This window comes from Lipotes vexillifer, unplaced genomic scaffold (genome assembly GCF_000442215.2).
Source record: "Lipotes vexillifer unplaced genomic scaffold, Lipotes_vexillifer_v1.1 scaffold250, whole genome shotgun sequence".
NCBI classification, from domain to species: Eukaryota; Metazoa; Chordata; class Mammalia; order Artiodactyla; family Lipotidae; genus Lipotes; species Lipotes vexillifer.
In genome coordinates, this window is record NW_006785198.1 from 794965 (window position 1) to 813296 (window position 18332).

Sequence of the window (18332 nt, forward strand, 5' to 3'; positions counted from 1 at the left end):
CCTGCGCGTCCGGAGCCTGTGCTCTGCAACGGGAGAGGCCGCAACAGTGAGAGGCCTGGGTAAAAAAAAAAAAAAAAAAAAAAACACAAAACTATTCAAAATGAAAGAAAGAGAAAAAAAAAGACTGAAAAAAAAAAAGAAAGAGAGCTGTGGGACAACTTCAAGTACCCAAATATACATATTATTGGAATCTCTGAAGAGTGGGGGGAAAGAGACAGAAAAATATTTGAAGAAATAACACTGAGTAAATGTCAAATATAATGAAAACTATAAACCCATAGATCCAAGATACTCAATGAACCCCAAATACAAGAAACACGAAGAAAACTACATCAAGGCATATCAGAATCAAATTGTTAAAATCAGAGATGAAGAGAAAAATTTTAAAGCAGCCAGAGGGGGGAAAATACATCCCATACACAAGAACAAAGATGAAGAAGACAGCAGATTTCTTAGCAGCGACAGTAGTTTGTATTGTTTGTATTTTTAGTTTGTAAAAGAGCAACATCTTTAAAGAACTGGGGAAAAAACAGTCAAGCTAGAGTTCTATACCTAGTGAGATTATCCTTAAAAAATGAAGGTGAAATACTTTTTTCAGACATACAGAAGCTGAAAGAACTTATTACCAGCAGATCTGCATTATAAGAAATGTTAAAGGAAGCCCTTCATGCAGAAGGAAAATGATACCAGATGGAAACCTGGAGCTACACAAAGGAATGAAGCATTTGAAATGATAACTACATGGGAAAATATAAAGACTTTTAATTATTTAAGTTGCTTTAAAAGATAACTGACTGTTTAAAGTGAAAATAATAACAATGTATTGTTCCAGTTTATATCTGGAAGTAAATTGTATGACAACAATAATGCAAAGGCCAAGATGGGAGAAATGGAAATATACTGTCAGGTTTTTATGCTATACATGTAGCGGTATACCATCACTTGAAGGTAGGCTGTAATAAGTTACATATGTGTACTAGAAACCCTAAAATAATAAAACAAAGAGTTATAGTTAATAAGATAACATACGAGATAGAATGGAATACTAAAAAATACTCAATCCAAAAGAAGGCAGAAAAAGAGAGGAATCATATTAACAATCACATGCAATTTAAATGATGTAATAAGCACCTTAATTAAAAGGTAGAGATTTTTAGGTTGGACAAAAGAAGCAAGACTCAACTATATGCTGCCTAACAAGAAACCCACTTTAAATATGACACAAATAAGTTTAAAAGGGTGGAAAAAGATATGCCATACTAACACTAATCAAAAGAAAGCTGGAATGGCTATATTAACATCAGACAAAGTAAATTTTTGAGCAAAGAATATGTCTAGGGTTAATGAGTGTCATTTCATAATGATAAAAGAGTCAGCTCAAGTGAACACAAGAATGCTAGATGTTTATACACCTAATAAAGAGCTTCAAAATACAGGATGAAAGAATTTATCAAACTACTATGAATGAATGCTAATGCACTACTTTTACATTATAAATCCAACTGGGCACACACAGGATAGGCTTAATAAATAGCTGTTGAATGAATCAAATATCTACTATATACCATATACTTTGGTAGGTCCTTCATATATGGTATCTTCTATCTCAAAAATAATTTTGTCAGGTAGGTGGGCATTAATTCTGTTTTACAAATGAGAAAACTGAGGCTCAAACCAATTAAGTAATTTGCCTAAAGTTACATAGCTACTTACTGGTGAGCTGACATTAAAATCTAGGCTTGTCTGACTCCAAAGACCTTGCATTTTATATCAGGCATGCTGCCCCAGTTCATGTTTACTTACGGCAATGAAGTTGCACTAATGGCTTTTATTATCAAACTACCTGATAGGATATAAGTTCCACCACAGTTCTGTGAGATGCACTGCTAAATCCACACTGCACAGATATAGCTTGGGATAATTCTGTAAGAATGGCAAAAATATGACATTTGCATGTAGCTAAAGGCCAAGCTGCTTTTACTGATGTAGTGAGTCATGACAAAGGATCTAGTGTTTTGTTTACTCAATCAACAAATACTTGAGTCACCTACTGTGTTCTCTGAGGGATGAAAAGATAAAATGGTTCCTGCCTTCAGGGAGCTTTCAGTCTAGTAGAGTTGATGATAAAGACCTACAAAGTCCTAAAACAAAGGAGAAGGTGGTAAGACATACAAAATTCAAAAATGAAAACAAAATCTGGGAGTTCAGAACACAGAATGTATTGCTAACTGAGGAATCACAAAAGGGTCCATGAAGGAGCTGTCCATTGACCAAAGCCTTTAAGGATTATAAGGCTTCTGAAAAGTATCATTTTCCATGAGAGACAGAGAGAGAGAGGCAGACAGACAGACAGAGAGAGAGAAGAGAGAAGACTGTGTATAATAGCTCAATTTTTTAAAAATCAAGTAATTTTGAAAATTCATAACTTGCTGGTTAATATTAAGATCAAAATCTGTAGCCCAAATAAAAACAGTCTTATAGAATTAGTGCTTTTTCTTATTAAGTAATATGCATAATTATTACATTATCCTACATTCTGAAAATATTTTTAACCTCAATTTCTGAAAACTTGATTTCTTACAGCCAATTAGTTGAGTATCATGGACATAACTTTTGATAAAAACTACTGCTGAAGTAATAGAAATTTGGACCACATGAAGGCAAGCTGTTATCAAATGCTGTCCTGCATATGCCGATGCAGCATTGTGTTACTACTGACTCAGATCCTCGTGAAGTGATGAACTCACATGACGGGCATCTTGTGCTGCCTAGAGAGCATCAAAAGCTCCATTTGCAACTGGAAGGCAGAGAACGTAGATGTGATAGGGTAGGCTGAAGGCGAGGAAGCTAACCAGAGCATTAGAGGCAGCACAAGGGAGGCACTGTGAGCAAAACCCAAAGGCTACAAACATCCACAGTGAGGAAACTCGGTAGCAAGAACCCTTGGTAATGGCCTTAAGCAGACTGCCACCGACTGCTGAGTGCTGACCATACAGAGCCTACAAACCTCTGTTCCTTTTGCATTTGAATACCTACTCTGTGCCAGGCACTGATTTTGGTACTAAAGACACAGCAGTGAACAAGACAAGGTCCCTGCCCTCGGAGAACTTACAATGAGGTACAGAAGACAGATAATTAACAAGTAAACAAGTTAGCACAGTAGCCACCCCTTATCCATAGGCGATGTATTCCAAGACCCCTAGTGGATGCCTGGAACCGCAGATAATACCAAACCTTATATACAATGTTTTTTTCCTATACATACATACCTATGATAAAGTTTAATTTATAAACTAGACACAGTAAGAGAGTAACAACAATAACTAATAATAAAATAGAACAATTATGACATATACTATAATAAAAGTTATATGAATGTGGTCTCTCTCTCTCTCTCTCTCAAAATATCTTGTACAAATTAAACGCCTTTTTCCATCTTAACCACGCACTTATCACACACTTTGGACATAATTTTTGCAGTTTGGGGTGCAACAGCAAAACTAGCATGGATTTCTTTTTCCGTCTTCACAACGTCATGGAGAGAAGGTTTCTTCTTCCTGTAGATTTAGCAACCTTAGCATACATTTTTTTTTCTTTCTTTATTAAGTTGAGAGCTTTCACTTTTTCACTTAAAGGAACCTTTTAGCATATCAGAATTGCCAGCATCACTACTCTCACCCTTTGGGGCCATTATTGAGTAAAATAAGGGTTACTTGAACACAAGCACTGTGATACTGGGACAACTGATCTGATAACTGAGACAGCTACTAAGTGACTAACGGGTAGGATACACTGGACCGAAGGATGATTCATATCTGGGGAGGGTCAGAAATTTTTCATTATGCTACTCAGAATGACATGCAACTTAAAATTTATTTCTGGCATTTTCCACTTAATATTTTCAGACCGAGGTTGACCTAGGGTAACTTACCTCAGAAAGCAAAACCGCAGATAAGAAGGGACTACTTTGTAACAAAATAGAGCTAGCTGAACCAATGCTTCCCCTGTGCACATCCAAGTGGGATGGGAACATCCTATACATTTGATCACCCCTTAATACAAGTAAATAAGCCTGTAACTAGATAAAACTATTTTTCTCCAGATAGGAATCAAATTCAGCCTAGCCCACACTTACAGTCAGAGTAAAGTCGTAACAATCCGGGAGCTCGTGATGACGAATAGTCTGCAGATTAATGGCCTTCAATTTAAACTGCAGCTCCACGGTTATGAGTCTAGAAGACAGGAGACTTTAGTGCAGTGAAAACATATACACACAAACATGAGTTACACTCCCATCTGTTCCCTCACCTGTGAAAGTCCAGCAGTAAGTTGAGTTTTTCTTCTAGTGTTCCAACGTGAAAAGGTTCATCTGGCGCCACAAAGAAACATTCTGCCATAGAAAGAAACAAACCATAATATAGTGCCTAAAATAAATACAGAAAACTGCATCTTGAAAGGATCATATGTTTAAAACTAGATATTCAGATTCTGGTATTTTTGTAAATTAAGATTTTTAAAGCTAAACATCCATACCACGTGGTTACAGTGATTGATTTGTTTTTAATATGTGACTATAACATTTCTGGAGTGGATGGGGGTAGAGAAAGATTTGAACTCCATCTCACTAGTCTTCTATAGGATGCCATCTTCCTTTCTGTCTTTTTAAGCTTAAACTTTGAGGCCCTTCCTCCTTTTTGTATCCTAAGCATAGGTTTGAAGCATCTGTAGCGTCTAAGATAAAATTTTCTACGTTTAAAGGATCTTTTTTAAAAAATATTATGTGTTGACAATTTTTCCTCAATAAACACTGCTTTAAAAAAGGAAGATAGCGTATTAGAAGGTTTTCACTAGTCAGTACTATAATCTTTTACTATTCTTCTCAAAGAAAAAGTCCCACTGGCTATTGTTAAAAGTACTTACTTTTTGACTCGATGACCTAAGCTAATGTTTTAGATACAAACTGCAAATAGAACTTTGCTAATAAGAATAAGCTGTGCTATTCTAAGCTCTGGTTTTCATTCCCTGCCCAGCCCCCCAGGCCCAGCCTACCCCAAAGACACTGAATAGTGAAATGCTGTTGAGCAGAGAGAGTTTTATATACATCAAGAATTTGCAAGCATACTGTTTTATAAGGACAATATCTATTTAACTGGCTTATCCAGCAGAGAGGCTGTGGAATAAAGTGGCTAAGGGCATGGCCTGGGTCAAATTTCAGCACTGCCTCTTACTAGCTCCATAATGAGCAGATCACTGAACCTTCTGAGCCACACTTCAGTCTTCTATAAAACAAGGATAATAATAAACTTGCCTCGTTGGTTTTTGTGGGGGGCTTTGTTTGTTTGTTTTAAGAATTATGAGTTATAGTGCAGTACCTGACACAACTCTGATAAAGTTCTTACTATGACCTAATAGCACAGGCCAAATCAATGTTTTCAGAGATGAAATTAGTATAAATAAGTATAAAAAGTATAAATCAAGGAGTTAAAAATGAAAGTTCTAGCTTATAGAAGAACATCACCAGTTTCAATTTCTGGATCAATGTCAAAGGTATCATTTCCAGGACAGATGTTTCCTTGCTTGTAGAAGTGCTGACAGATGGCCATGGCTGACTGCTCTGTGCCCTTGTTCTCGTAAGCGTGATTCCCAACTGAGATGTTGCGTAGCTGCAAGTACTTCAACCAAAAAGAGAAACAGAAAAAGGGGAACATCCACACAGGTGGAAGTGAAGCCATGATTCCCCTCCCTCCCCACCTTTGAAACGGCAGGTTCCCACCTCCTGTCCATGTGGAGACTTGCACGCTAACATGCAGAGTAATTAACATGCTACTGTGCACCAGGACCACAGAGGTCAAAGAGCACTCTTGAATTAATTAGAGTTCTGGGTTCAGGTCTCATTTCTGTGACCTTGAGCAAGTCATAGACTTTATGAGCTGCTGCTTTCTTATCTGCAAAATTAAAGGCTTAATTTAACCTTAAATAAATTCTCAGGTTCTTTCCTCCTTTAAAGAACTATGTTTAGGAACTGACTTTTACATTTAATGTGAATATAAATTTTATTTATCTTTGAACTATTTCCTATAAAGTCAGAGTTCTGCTTTACTATAATATAGGAAATGGGATAAAATTGTTCCAGGGTAACCAGCAAAACTTTATCTAAAAATAATGTATTTTTAAAATCTTTATCTTTGTAAGAATACAGCTTGTTCACTTTTATAGCAATTTTCTCTTACTGAAAGCCCTCCCATGGCTTCCTGTCTCTCAGAATAAACTTCACAGCTCTTTTCCAGGGCCTGTTAAGCCCTGAGAGACCTATAGCCCTATCCCTGGCCCTTCCCTTAATCCTTTGCACACTTGCCTTAAACACACTAAATGTTTTCTAGCCTCTAGGGCCTTTGCTGTTGCCACTCCTTCAGCCTGAAATATTCTTCCCCAGACTTCAAGTCCCCAGAGAGGTCTTTTCTGACCATCCTGAGTCCATTGTTAATATTTTATGCCACTTAATTTTTTTTTTTCATAGCACTCATCACTGTTGGAAATCAACTGATTTGGGCTAAACTTGTTTAAAATCCATCTCCTCCATTAGAATGTAAGTTCCACAGGGCAAGGAATTTATCAAGCCCACTGCTCTAACCCCAGCACTTAGAACAGTATTGTAGGTAGATAGGGCAGGGAAGGTCCCTGGAGAAAGAGAACAGGCATGGCTTTCTTGACATAAGAGAAGCCATTTTTGGCCTAAGCCTTTTTGTGATCTAATGCTGGGCCTTGAACAGGTCTCAGTAATTAATAATATTAAGGGAAGAACCGAATGCAGACACAGGCAAGAGAAGTAACAACAGCAAAGATAATACATCAATTGTAAAGATTCCCAGTTCTGTTTCAATGGTAAAGATTAGCCCAAAACACTTAACTGCCAGGTCAACTGAAATCTAAGGGACGATGACGTTAACCTTTTCTGACCCTCGTGACTTCAATCAACTAAAACTTGGACTCTGTTGACCGCCCAAGCCCCTTCATGATTATACACGTACCCTTAGCTTAAAATTTCCCCAATTTTGCTGTTTGAGGAGACACTGCTTTGGGAAAGATCCCTGGTGTTCTCCTTACTTGCTGCAAGTAATAACTCCTTCCTTCTCCTGACCTTTGGCTCGGTTGTGTCTTTTGGTGTGACATCCACCAAGAGGCAAACCCAGTTTTCAGGTAACAGTATGAGGCACAGTCAAATTAACAGTGAGGTGAAAATCACTATAACGTGATAGTGCAGGGGTCCCCAACCCCGGGTCTGCAACCTGTTAGGAATCAGGCTGCACAGCAGGAGGTGAGCAGCAAGTGAGCAAAGCTTCATCTGCCGCTCCCCATCGCTCACATTACCGCCCGAACCATCCCCAATGCCATCAGTCCGTAGAAAAACTGTCTCCCAAGAAACCGGTCCCTGGTGCCAAAAAGGTTAGGGACCGCTGTGATAGTGGATCTTTGTTCACTAGAGCTAATCTATGCACACCAAGATGGTAAGTTGCTAGGATACGATTTGTGATTATGGCACCAACCTTTCTGCTAGCATTGGGATTGGGAAAATGAGCCAGAAATCTACAGTGATATAATTAAGCTGCATAAATCATTAAACAGCATTATGTCCTACATATAGGAGGAAATAGTATAATGCTGGAGATATTCAGTTTTGAGCTGTTTGTTTTCCATACAAGGAAATAAGTGTCTTAAATCTTTATAAAGCTACTCTGAGCCAAATTGGTAGTTTTACATCAGGGTGTCGGGGAGTAAGAGGTAAACAGCACATTAAATGAAAAAACAGGTAAAAGATATGGAATGCGGTAAAGTACCAAGGAGACCAGTGTGCCTGGAATAGGGGATGTGTACCGGGAGGTAAAGCCAGAAAGGCAAGCAGGGGTCATGAAGCAGTCACACCTACATGGGGCCCTGTAGCCCTTCTGAGCACCCGCTCCTTGTGAGGCAGTCCCCACAGGACTTACTTAAAGGTCTGAACCTCCTACCTTAGAAACTTGTGTCTTAAACCTTGTAAGACCTTGAGACACAAAAGATCCAAAGTGCAGGGCTTCAGGTACATGCTAACATTATAAGTGATGCTACAGCCAGACTTCCTTGCTATCTTAATAAGGCTCTTCATGGAGGTCTGAGCACCTGCAGGAGATGGATGTTGTAGGAAAAGAGTGTTGGGGCTTCCCTGGTGGTGCAGTGGTTGAGAATCTGCCTGCTAATGCAGGGGACACGGGTTCGAGCCCTGGTCTGGGAAGATCCCACATGCCGCGGAGCAACTAGGCCCGTGAGCCACAACTACTGAGCCTGCGCATCTGGAGCCTGTGCTCCGCAACAAGAGAGGCCGTGACAGTGAGAGGCCCGCGCACCGCGATCAAGAGTGGCCCCCGCTTGCCACAACTAGAGAAAGCCCTCGCACAGAAACGAAGACCCAACACAGCAAAAATAAATTAATTAATAAACTCCTACCCCCAACATCTAAAAAAAAAAAGAAAAGAGTGTTGCCTGCCACTCCAATAAACAACAAGTGTTGCCTGCCATCAAGTCTTCAGTCACTGCAGTGGCATCACGGGTGTGCTCTGAGGGGAATTCAGGATGGAGAAAAACAGATTACTGGTCCTGGATAGTTAAGATGCATATCAAAGGAATAACTGCCATGAGCCCAGACTCTTGCATCTTCCCATACATAGAAAGGCACTAAAATCATTAATTTAAGATACCTGTTTTTTTATGATTAGCAGTAATCTTTTGATGTTTCATTACATGGGTTTTTTGGGGGTTTGTTTGTTTCAGCAAAAACCCTCTTTGGAACAGTCCCTCAGAGCTATCTGAGAGGCCATCTTTCTGGGCTGTAGTTTGCAGTGATGTCCTTGAATAAAACATAGTTCTCAACTTTTAGGTTATGCATTTTTTTCATTCGACAGTGGTCAGGGGCAAGTGGCAGGACCATGTCCAGCTAAAGGGCAGCTCTGGAGCCTGAGTCAGAAGACTCTGGGACCGGAATATGGTGTAGGACTATGGTTGAAAGGCAGGTGACCTGTAGGACGGACTGATGGGGCACCTAACTGGCTATGGCCTCTGTGGGGCATTAATCAGGCTGGACATCTGTCCCTACTTGCCTCTGCAGCTCTGCCTTGAGGGAAATACTTTTTCACGCAGATCCATGGGCCCCAGGTCACCCTTTGGAGGACAATATAAAAACACATTAAAGATCCTTACCAGAGTAATGTGGCACCCAGAGTAAAGCAGATTAAAACCGACTGCTCCTTGATTATAGATGGATTTTTTTGAGGTCCCTCTGTGATCACCTGATCTGAACACTTGAATCTTTTGAGCTCTTTCATTCATGCACAAACATCTGAGTGCCTGGGATGTACCTCGACCTTCCCGGAATAAATATATTAATATGTGGCACTGAACACTCTTATATGTATAAAATGAGGAGTATTATGCAATCAAATCTGTGATTTTAGATGAATCCTTTAGAAAACAGTCAAGAAATGGTAGGGAGGGGAAGGAGGGAAGCCAACCAGAAGTAGGGATATACAGACTATGCTTGAGCTGCAAGAATAAATGGTTCCAAGACCCTGAGACCTTTAAATCTAAGCAAGTGATCAGAAAGAGAAACATGTCTGGGGAGCAGGTGGGAAGAGAACAGGAACCCATTTTGGTCGGAGTGGTTCTGAGGTGCTCGTGAGCTCTCTGCATGCAGCAGTGTGAGCAAATGGTTCAGGGTCACCTCTCTTGGCAGTGGCTGAGGCTGTGTAGAGGAGGAAATTCTGTAGGAAAATGACAAACCTTTGAGGACTGCCTTAATTGAAGGGGCGGATGAAAGAAGCAACCCAGTAAAGATGGCCCAAACATGACTGATTGCTAAAAGCCAGGACATAGTATAAAAATAACTAGGTCTTTGATATTCAAATACATAAACATATATACTAAACAAAAGTGATGCTGTTATAACCAGTGTTGGATCAGGATGAACCCTAGAGGTTATGCAGTTAGATGGCATTTTAGGGCTCTACTCTTCAGGAAAACTAATTAGTCATGGAATTAGCTCTAAGGACTGAGAAGCTACTGTCTTATCTGTTCTTTCTCCTTGGTGACTATCACCGCAACTATCAAGAGATTTCCTTACAGCAAACAAAGATCTTTCTTTCATATCAGTCTATATTTTCTCTATTCAGTTCTCTGGAATCATGTAGGATAACTGACCTCATTAACAACTAAAACTTTATTTATGAATATTGTGATCAAGATACTTTTTTTTTTTTTTTGCGGTATGCGGGCCTCTCACTGTTGTGGCTTCTCCCATTGTGGAGCACAGGCTCAGCGGCCATGGCTCACGGGCCTAGCCGCACCGCAGCATGTGGGATCTTCCCGGAACGGGGCACGAACCCGTGTCCCCTGCATCGGCAGGCGGACTCTCAACCCCTGTGCCTCCAGGGAAGCCCTCAAGATACTTTTTTTTTTTTTTTTTGCGGTACATGGGCCTCTCACTGTTGTGGCCTCTCCAGTTGCGGAGCACAGGCTCTGGATGTGCAGGCACAGCGGCCATGGCTCACGGGCCCAGCCGCTCCACAGCATGTGGGATCTTCCCAGACCGGGGCACGAACCCGTGTCCCCTGCATCGGCAGGCGGACTCTCAACCACTGCACCACCAGGGAAGCCCCTCAAGATACTTTTTACCTTCAGTTTAAAATGCCTGATAGTGATGTAGAGAACAAATGTATGAACACTAAGGGGGCAAAGTGGGGCTGGGGGTGGTGGTGGTGGGATGAACTGGGAGATTGGGATTGACATATATACACTAATATGTATAAAATAGATAACTAATAAGAACCTGCTGTATAAAATAAAATAAAAGAAAATTCAAAAGAAAATAAAATAAAATGCCTGATAGCACCCAGAAGATGGTAGGGAGTCACTTGCCCTAGGTAAACCCCACCCCAATTAATATTATCTGCCTATATACCAGCACGAGGAATCTACATGCAATTCTGTAAAGAACACGGAAATCTGATAAACAGAATGGCCTGAATGCCAAATATTATATTTTTAAGACTGCTCTTAGGCTTACTATATAAAGAAGGTAAAAATGTTTTAGGAGGAATTTAATGAACTGTTTACATCTTGCCTCTACCCGCCCCTCCCGCCAAAAACCAAACTACCAATTTGGTTCAGAGTAGCTTTAGATGAACTTAATAATCTTAAAACAAGAACCTCAAAGCTGAATATCTCCAGCATTTTACTATTTTTTACCTTACAAATTGTAGGGCATATTTCTATTTAACAACATATGCAGCTTACTTCTATTACTATAGATTACTGGCCAATTTTTGTAATCTGAATGCGATCAGAAAGCCTTAGTGTCACAAATACGTATTTTATCTCACTGTGCCTAGTTTGTCTCCAGGATAAGGAGAGCCATAATTGGACTATAATAATTTTTTGGAGAAGAGTTGTAATGTTTTTGAAATGTTATCTACAGACTAACTCAGGTTAGAAATACTGACTTCAAGAAAGCTTCCAATGATTCCCACAAAATAGGAGATTTTGGACTTGAGAAAGTACTATTTGTAGCAAATACAAATTGATCAGAAACTCTGAATAGAGATTTGAATCATCTGTATGAAAAACAAGCTTCCTTTTTGAGGCAGTTAATCAATATTACAATAAAATCATTGACATGTATGACATAAAGGCCTTACTTATTTTTTAAATGAACTTTCAGGTCTTGGTTACTATACACACTTTGTTAAGGGTCCCTAAAAGTATAAACTCTGAAGACTTAATGACTACTTACAGCCAAGGTCATGGTTAATCATTTTAAACCTTTGAGGTTCTCATGCCAAGCCCTAGTTCTGACTCTTTTAATTAAGTCTTTAAAGTTTCTGTCTCTCTGTTACTAAAGAAAAGCTTTTCTCAACTTCTAGTTCTGTTAAAGTTTGTTGGCAACGTTAAAAAAATTTAACTGTTTTATACATGTCATTTACATATTTCATTAAAAAATGTTCACCCTTGTACAACTGAATGCCAGTTTCTATTATGTACATTGCTAACAATTTTCCAGTCTAATCTTTTTCCCAAGTGAAGAATGCACGTGCTTGATTTACCTGGTTCACTGCGAAGATGATCTGATCGTATACATCACTTTGTGTATACACTGCATATGTGTCATCCATTCGGTCTATATATCCTTTTAGGAAGAGGTGTTTGAATGCTATAGTGTTCTCTTCCTTGAATGCTACCACCATCTGGTTACTTAGCCCAAAAAAGATCAGCTTGAAAGAAAAAAAGAAAAAGTAAGAGGGTCAAAAAGTAATGAAATAAAAGGTCTCTATAAAATGATCAATTCATCTATTCAAGATTCAATGCCTAATTAATCCTGAATACATTCAATAGAAATTAAAAGTTTGGCAGCTGTGAATTAATTTGTCCTTAAAGATAAGGTGGGTTTCTAGTTTTAAAATAAAAGAAAGTGACTTTGCATACTTTCAACATTTATTTTCATGTATGATCCCACTTAATGACATTTTCCCTACCAGCAAAAGCTTTAGGAGTTCAGAGAAGCCCTTTAGGAGTTCTTTAGCTCAGAGAAGCAAGGTAACTGACTAAGGAAGTTGGAAGGTTTCTCTAAGGAAGAAAGAATAATAGAAACCCTGAAATATGTGCATAACCTGGGCAGGCAACATTTGAGGGACACAGGGGAAAGGACAAGAAGGTTGAGCTGAACTTAGCACTTTGGGGGAACATTGAGGACACCAGCATAATTCAATTAGAGAAATAGTGAGAAAAAAATGTGAACAGAAAGACTGGAGTCAGATGGTGCAGGGACTTGAATGGCAAATAGAAGAGTTCAAAATGAATTCTGTAGAACAAAAAGGTCTTGAAGCAGGTGTACAATACAACCTAAGAAATATCTTACGTAAGTTTAAGTCCTATAATCAAACTATATTCCTAGGTCTAATTACCAAAACTGTGACAATAAGGCCAAAAATAAAAACATTCTTTCAACTCATCTCTAAATTAAAGTATATTAACATAACATATCCTTAACATTCATGCAGGATTGACCCCAGAGTTTTACATGAAACTCAGTTGTCCTCTTGCTCTCTTTCTCCCATACACACACACACACACACACACACACACACACGTGTGTGCGCGCTGTAAGTTTAGAACATATACTTTGACTTAGATAGCAGAGTAAGGGGGGCAACATATATTTTATGTGGAAAAGGGGAACAACACTGAAAACCTATGTTCCATACACTATTGCAGGAAATTTCTTCATACTAATACCATGGCATATTTCCTAATACACCCATTTTACAGATGCATACATGAAGACTCAGAGAAGTTAAATAATTTTTACAAGTCACATCAGTAGCAAGTATAGAGTCAAAATTCTAACCCAAGTCTAACAGACTAAATCCAAGCTCTAACTATCCAAGCTCATGCTACACAAAGTATCCAGGGTCTGATCAGGGAAAAATAGAGACAGTAGACCAATCTTTTCGCCTCTCACCTCCCCTTGTGATGTATGCCCTGTACCCCACACATGTCATCACTCTCTACCTAACTCGACTCTCATCTCTAAAGAGCCTCTTTAAGCTGTGTCCTATTTAAATCTCAGTAAGATGAGAGCTTGATATTCCAGGGATTTTACATCCATCGAAGCTGATGATCAAAAAGCCTCCAGAGAATTCCCAAAGATATTTTTACTGATTCATTCAAATATATGAGTACCTTCACAAGCCAGCACCGAGCTAGAAGACACAGTTCCTGCCCTCAAGGGCCTAGGGGCAGACAAGAGTACAACTGGCAGAGAGAACTGCTATAATTCAGAGACTGAGCCAGGCAGTGTAAAAAGGGAAACTTTTAGTAGGGTGCCTATCATCATAGTCATCTTTCTTTTGCTGCTGCAGACATAAAATCTCCAACTTAACAGAAATACCACTGTCTTTTCCCTGAAAAGAGGAAATCTGTCATCAAGTCACCCTCATTTGCTCAATTACAAAGTCTTTATGTAATATTTGTGTGATTGTTCCAGTGTAGATTAAGGAAACATCACAGTTAAGAAAAACCCTCAGGGCTTCCCTGGTGGTGCAGTGGTTGAGAGTCCACCTGCAGATGCAGGGGACACAGGTTCGTGCCCCTGTCCAGGAAGATCCCACATGCCGCGCAGCGGCTGGGCCCGTGAGCCATGGCCGCTGAGCCTGTGCATCCGGAGCCTGTGCTCCACAACGGAGAGGCCACAACAGTGAGAGGCCCGCGTACCGCCAAAAAAAAAAAAAAAAAAAGAAAAACCCTCAGTTACTTCAAAAAAAAAAAAAAACTTACCTAAATGCCTTTTATATGCTTATTACTAACAGGCTTACCATCTTAAACTGTTAGTCAATTTTCCTCTTGACCACCCTGGGAAACACAGGAAAGTTAGATGAGCTTCCTAAATCTTTTAGGACTTGAGGATATGGGGAGGGGGAAGGGTAAGCTGGGACAAAGTGAGAGAGTGGCATGGACATATATACACTACCAAACATAAAATAGATAGCTAGTGGGAAGCAGCTGCATAGCACAGGGAGATCAGCTCGGTGCTTTGTGACCACCTAGAGGGGTGGGATAGGGAGGGTGGGAGGGAGGGAGACGCAAGAGGGAAGAGATATGGACACATATGTATATGTATAACTGCTTCACTTTGCTATAAAGCAGAAACTAACACACCATTGTAAAGCAATTATACTCCAATAAAGATGTTTAAAAATTAAAAAAAAAAAAGAACATAAGTCTTAGAGGGAATAGAATCTGAGTTTGAATCTCAGTTCTATTCTTCTAGTTTCCTGACTATGACAGGTTATTTTACTTCACTAAGCCTCAGTGTTTTCATCTGTGTAATGGGGATACTACTACCTAACTCTGATTTGTTTTAAGAATTGAATGTGACAATATAAAATGTTTAGGCCGAAACGCAGTAAACACACAAGTGGTACCTATCATTCTAAGTAGAAAATATTCATGTTCAACTGACACAGGCTTTCCCTCCAATTTATCAGAAATAACACAGATAAATATTTTCACTATTGTGACACACCACATTATCAGCTGGAAGTTAAGAATTTCAATTCCAGCTTGCCAAATATACTGAGAACTGAACATCCATTTTTATGTTGATATGTTAGAGGGAGAGAACACGTGCCTCTAAAGTCTTGATTCCGCCAGTGGCAGCACTAGTCAGTACTAATCATGTGGCTCTATAAATATCAGTTCCTTATTCTGTAAACCGAAGGATTCCAGTATTTACCCAATAGAAGTATTGTTGAAATTAAAAGAAATAATGTCCTGGAACAAAATAATCACTCAAACGTCAGTTTCCTTTACACAACACCTAGCATCAGAAACTTAGGCAAGAATTTCACCAACTCCATATGACTGTAGAAATAGCCTTAGCTTCTAACACCTTAAGCATGTGTTCTCAATTATCAGTTAAGATTAGCAATTTCAGAGTTAAAAAAATTCTCCTTGAATACCAGTTGTTTATTTACTTATGCATTTTTCACCAAATTACGAGAAAGTATTAATAAAAATAAACGTATCACATCTATTTTTCCTATTAAAATCTTTTATTTTTGCCCCTTTGCTTTTAACAAGAGATAGTTACTCTCACCAGCAGGAAAACATACCTTCACAAGAGTAAGTCATAAGTATATATAAAGAATCACAAAATATAATTTCCCCCCAAAATGTTAAGAGAACGCAAGGAAATGAGATTCAACATCTCCTGAAATGAAGTCTCATGTTTCACTACCTACGCTACTCCTTTTAATCAACTCCACATTCTTCCACTTCAGGGCTCCCATGATCACAGGGATGTGATAGTACAAATACTCTTAACAAAAATCCTAAAGTTTCTGAAGAGACAGAAATTCTCAGGAAACTAACTAGGGGAAAAAAAGAATCCTCTGGTTGGGCAATAGCTAGTTTCCACAGTTGATTTAGAAACCTTCAGCTAAGCTTCTTGATTGGAAGCCAAATATTAAAATTTTCTTTTCCTGAAAACCAATTATATCATGTGAGTAAAATTATAACTTAATGAAAGATGAGAAGGAAAAGAGTTAGAGAAAACAAAAAAAACCAAAGTCTTCTTTCACGAATATTGAAGTGGGAGGGTTTAAGATTGCGTATCTCCTTAATTATTGTTCTTTATTATGCATACAGTTAAAAGTTATAAAAAATAAAACAAAACTGTCCATAGTTCTCTTTGTTAGTAAAAGAAGACTTCACTAATCTCATGATCTGAGATCGTTACCTGGATGGTCACCATTGCCATTTTTAGAATTTGTATGGCAAGTTTCCACGGTTTTCTACCTCGAGCCCAGAACTTCTCACAAGGATTCATGAAAAAAAATTTGAGTTTTCGCCTCATCTGGTCTTCTAATAGAAGCTCCTCGGAGGGAGATGTATGCTGGTTAAAAGTGCAGCGATTTTCTTCTTCATGAGAGCTGCAGCTACTTATAACAGCCTCAGGATTTGCCATCTCTAGGAGGAAAAAAAAAACAACCTGTAAATGAAGGCAACATCTATGTCCTTTGCTATTGCAGGATAATTGATGAAGTCCAGACAAAAGATCAGCTTTCAAATAAGCACCATCGTCCTAAACTGCACCTTTGAAGGTCAATGGCACAGGATAGAAAGCCCAGAAATAAACCTGATACACCTATGGTCAATTAGTCTATGACAAAGGAGGCAAGAATATACAATGGAGGAAAGACAGTCTCTTCAATAAGTGGTGCTGCAAAACGGACAGCTACATGTAAAAGAATGAAATTAGAACATTCTCTAACACCATACACAAAGACCTAAATGTAAGGCTGGAAACTACAGAATTCTTGGAGGAAAACATAAGCAGAACACTCTTTGACATAAATCGCAGCAACATCTTTTTCAATCTGTCTCCTAGAGTAATGGAAATAAAAACAAAAATAAACAAATGGGACCTAATTAAACTCAATAGCTTTTACACAGCAAAGGAAACCCTAAACAAGATGAAAAGACAACCCACAGAATGGGAGAAAATATTTGCAAACAATGTGACCGACAAGGGATTAGTCTCCAAAATTTACAAACAGCTCATGTGGCTCAATATTAAAAAAAAAAACAACTGAATCAAAAAATGGACAAAAGACCTAAATAGACATTTCTCCAAAGACATACAGATGGCCAAGAGGCACACAAAAAGATGCTCAACATTGCTAATTATTAGTGAAATGCAAATAAAAATTATAATGAGATATCACCTCACATCAGTCAGAATGGCCATCACTGAAAAATCTACAGACAATAAATGCTGGCTGTGGAGAAAAGAGAACCCTCCTACACTGCTGGTGGGAATGTAATTTGGTACGGCCATTATGGAGAACAGTATGGAGGTTCCTTAAAAAACTAAAAATAGAGCTACCATATGATCCAGCAATCCCACTCCTGGGTATATATCCTGAGAAAAACATGGTTAGAAAGGATACATGCACCCCAGTGTTCACTGTAGTGCTGTTTACAATAGCCAAGACATGGAGGCAACCTAAACATCCATTTACAGATGAATGGATTAAGAAGATATGGTACATATACACAATGGAATATTACTCGGTCATAAAAAAGAATGAAATAGTGTCATTTGCAGCAACATGGATGGACCTACAGATTATCATACTAAATGAAGTCAGACAAAGAAAGACAAATATCATATGGTATCAGTTATATGTGGAGTCTAAAAAAAATGATAAAATGAACTTATTTACAAAACAGAAACAGACTCACAGACATAGAAAACAAACTTAGGGTTACCAAAGGGGAAAGGTGGGAGAGAGAGAGAAACTAGGAGGTTGGGATTAACATATACACACTACAATATACAAAATAGATAATCAACAAGGACCTACTGTATAGCACAGGGAACTCTACTCAATATTCTGTAATAACGTATAGGGGAAAAGAATTTGAAAAAGAATAGATATAGGTATATGTATGACTGAATCTCTTTGCTGTGCACGTGGAACTAACACAACATTGTAAATCAACTATACTCCAATATAAAACAAAAATTGTTTTTAAATAAAAAATAAAAAGAGGGGGCTTCCCTGGTGGCACAGTGGTTGAGAATCTGCCTGCTAATGCAGGGGACACAGGTTCGAGCCCTGGTCTGGGGAGATCCCACATGCCGCGGAGCAACTAGGCCCGTGAGCCATAACTACTGAGCCTGCGCATCTGGAGCCTGTGCTTCGCAACAAGAGAGGCCACGATAGTGAGAGGCCCGCACACCATGA

General features: G+C 38.9%; 1 protein-coding gene across 2 annotated transcripts in view; it reads right to left on the reverse strand.

Moving 5' to 3' along the window:
• MCOLN3 (mucolipin TRP cation channel 3) overlaps window positions 1-16553 on the reverse strand; it is a 28573-nt gene extending 12020 nt beyond the window's left edge. Inside the window, exons 1-5 of one of the 2 annotated variants that reach the window (XM_007457230.1) lie at window positions 16319-16553; window positions 12126-12293; window positions 5519-5672; window positions 4309-4390; window positions 4136-4232 (exon numbers count right to left, since the gene is read on the reverse strand). In XM_007457230.1, the coding sequence (XP_007457292.1) occupies window positions 4136-4232; window positions 4309-4390; window positions 5519-5672; window positions 12126-12293; window positions 16319-16546 (729 nt within the window). In that variant the 5' untranslated portion in view covers window positions 16547-16553. The remainder of the gene's footprint in view (window positions 1-4135; window positions 4233-4308; window positions 4391-5518; window positions 5673-12125; window positions 12294-16318) is intronic. The other variant, XM_007457231.1, reaches the window with a different exon arrangement.
• Between the last annotated feature and the right edge of the window lie 1779 nt (window positions 16554-18332).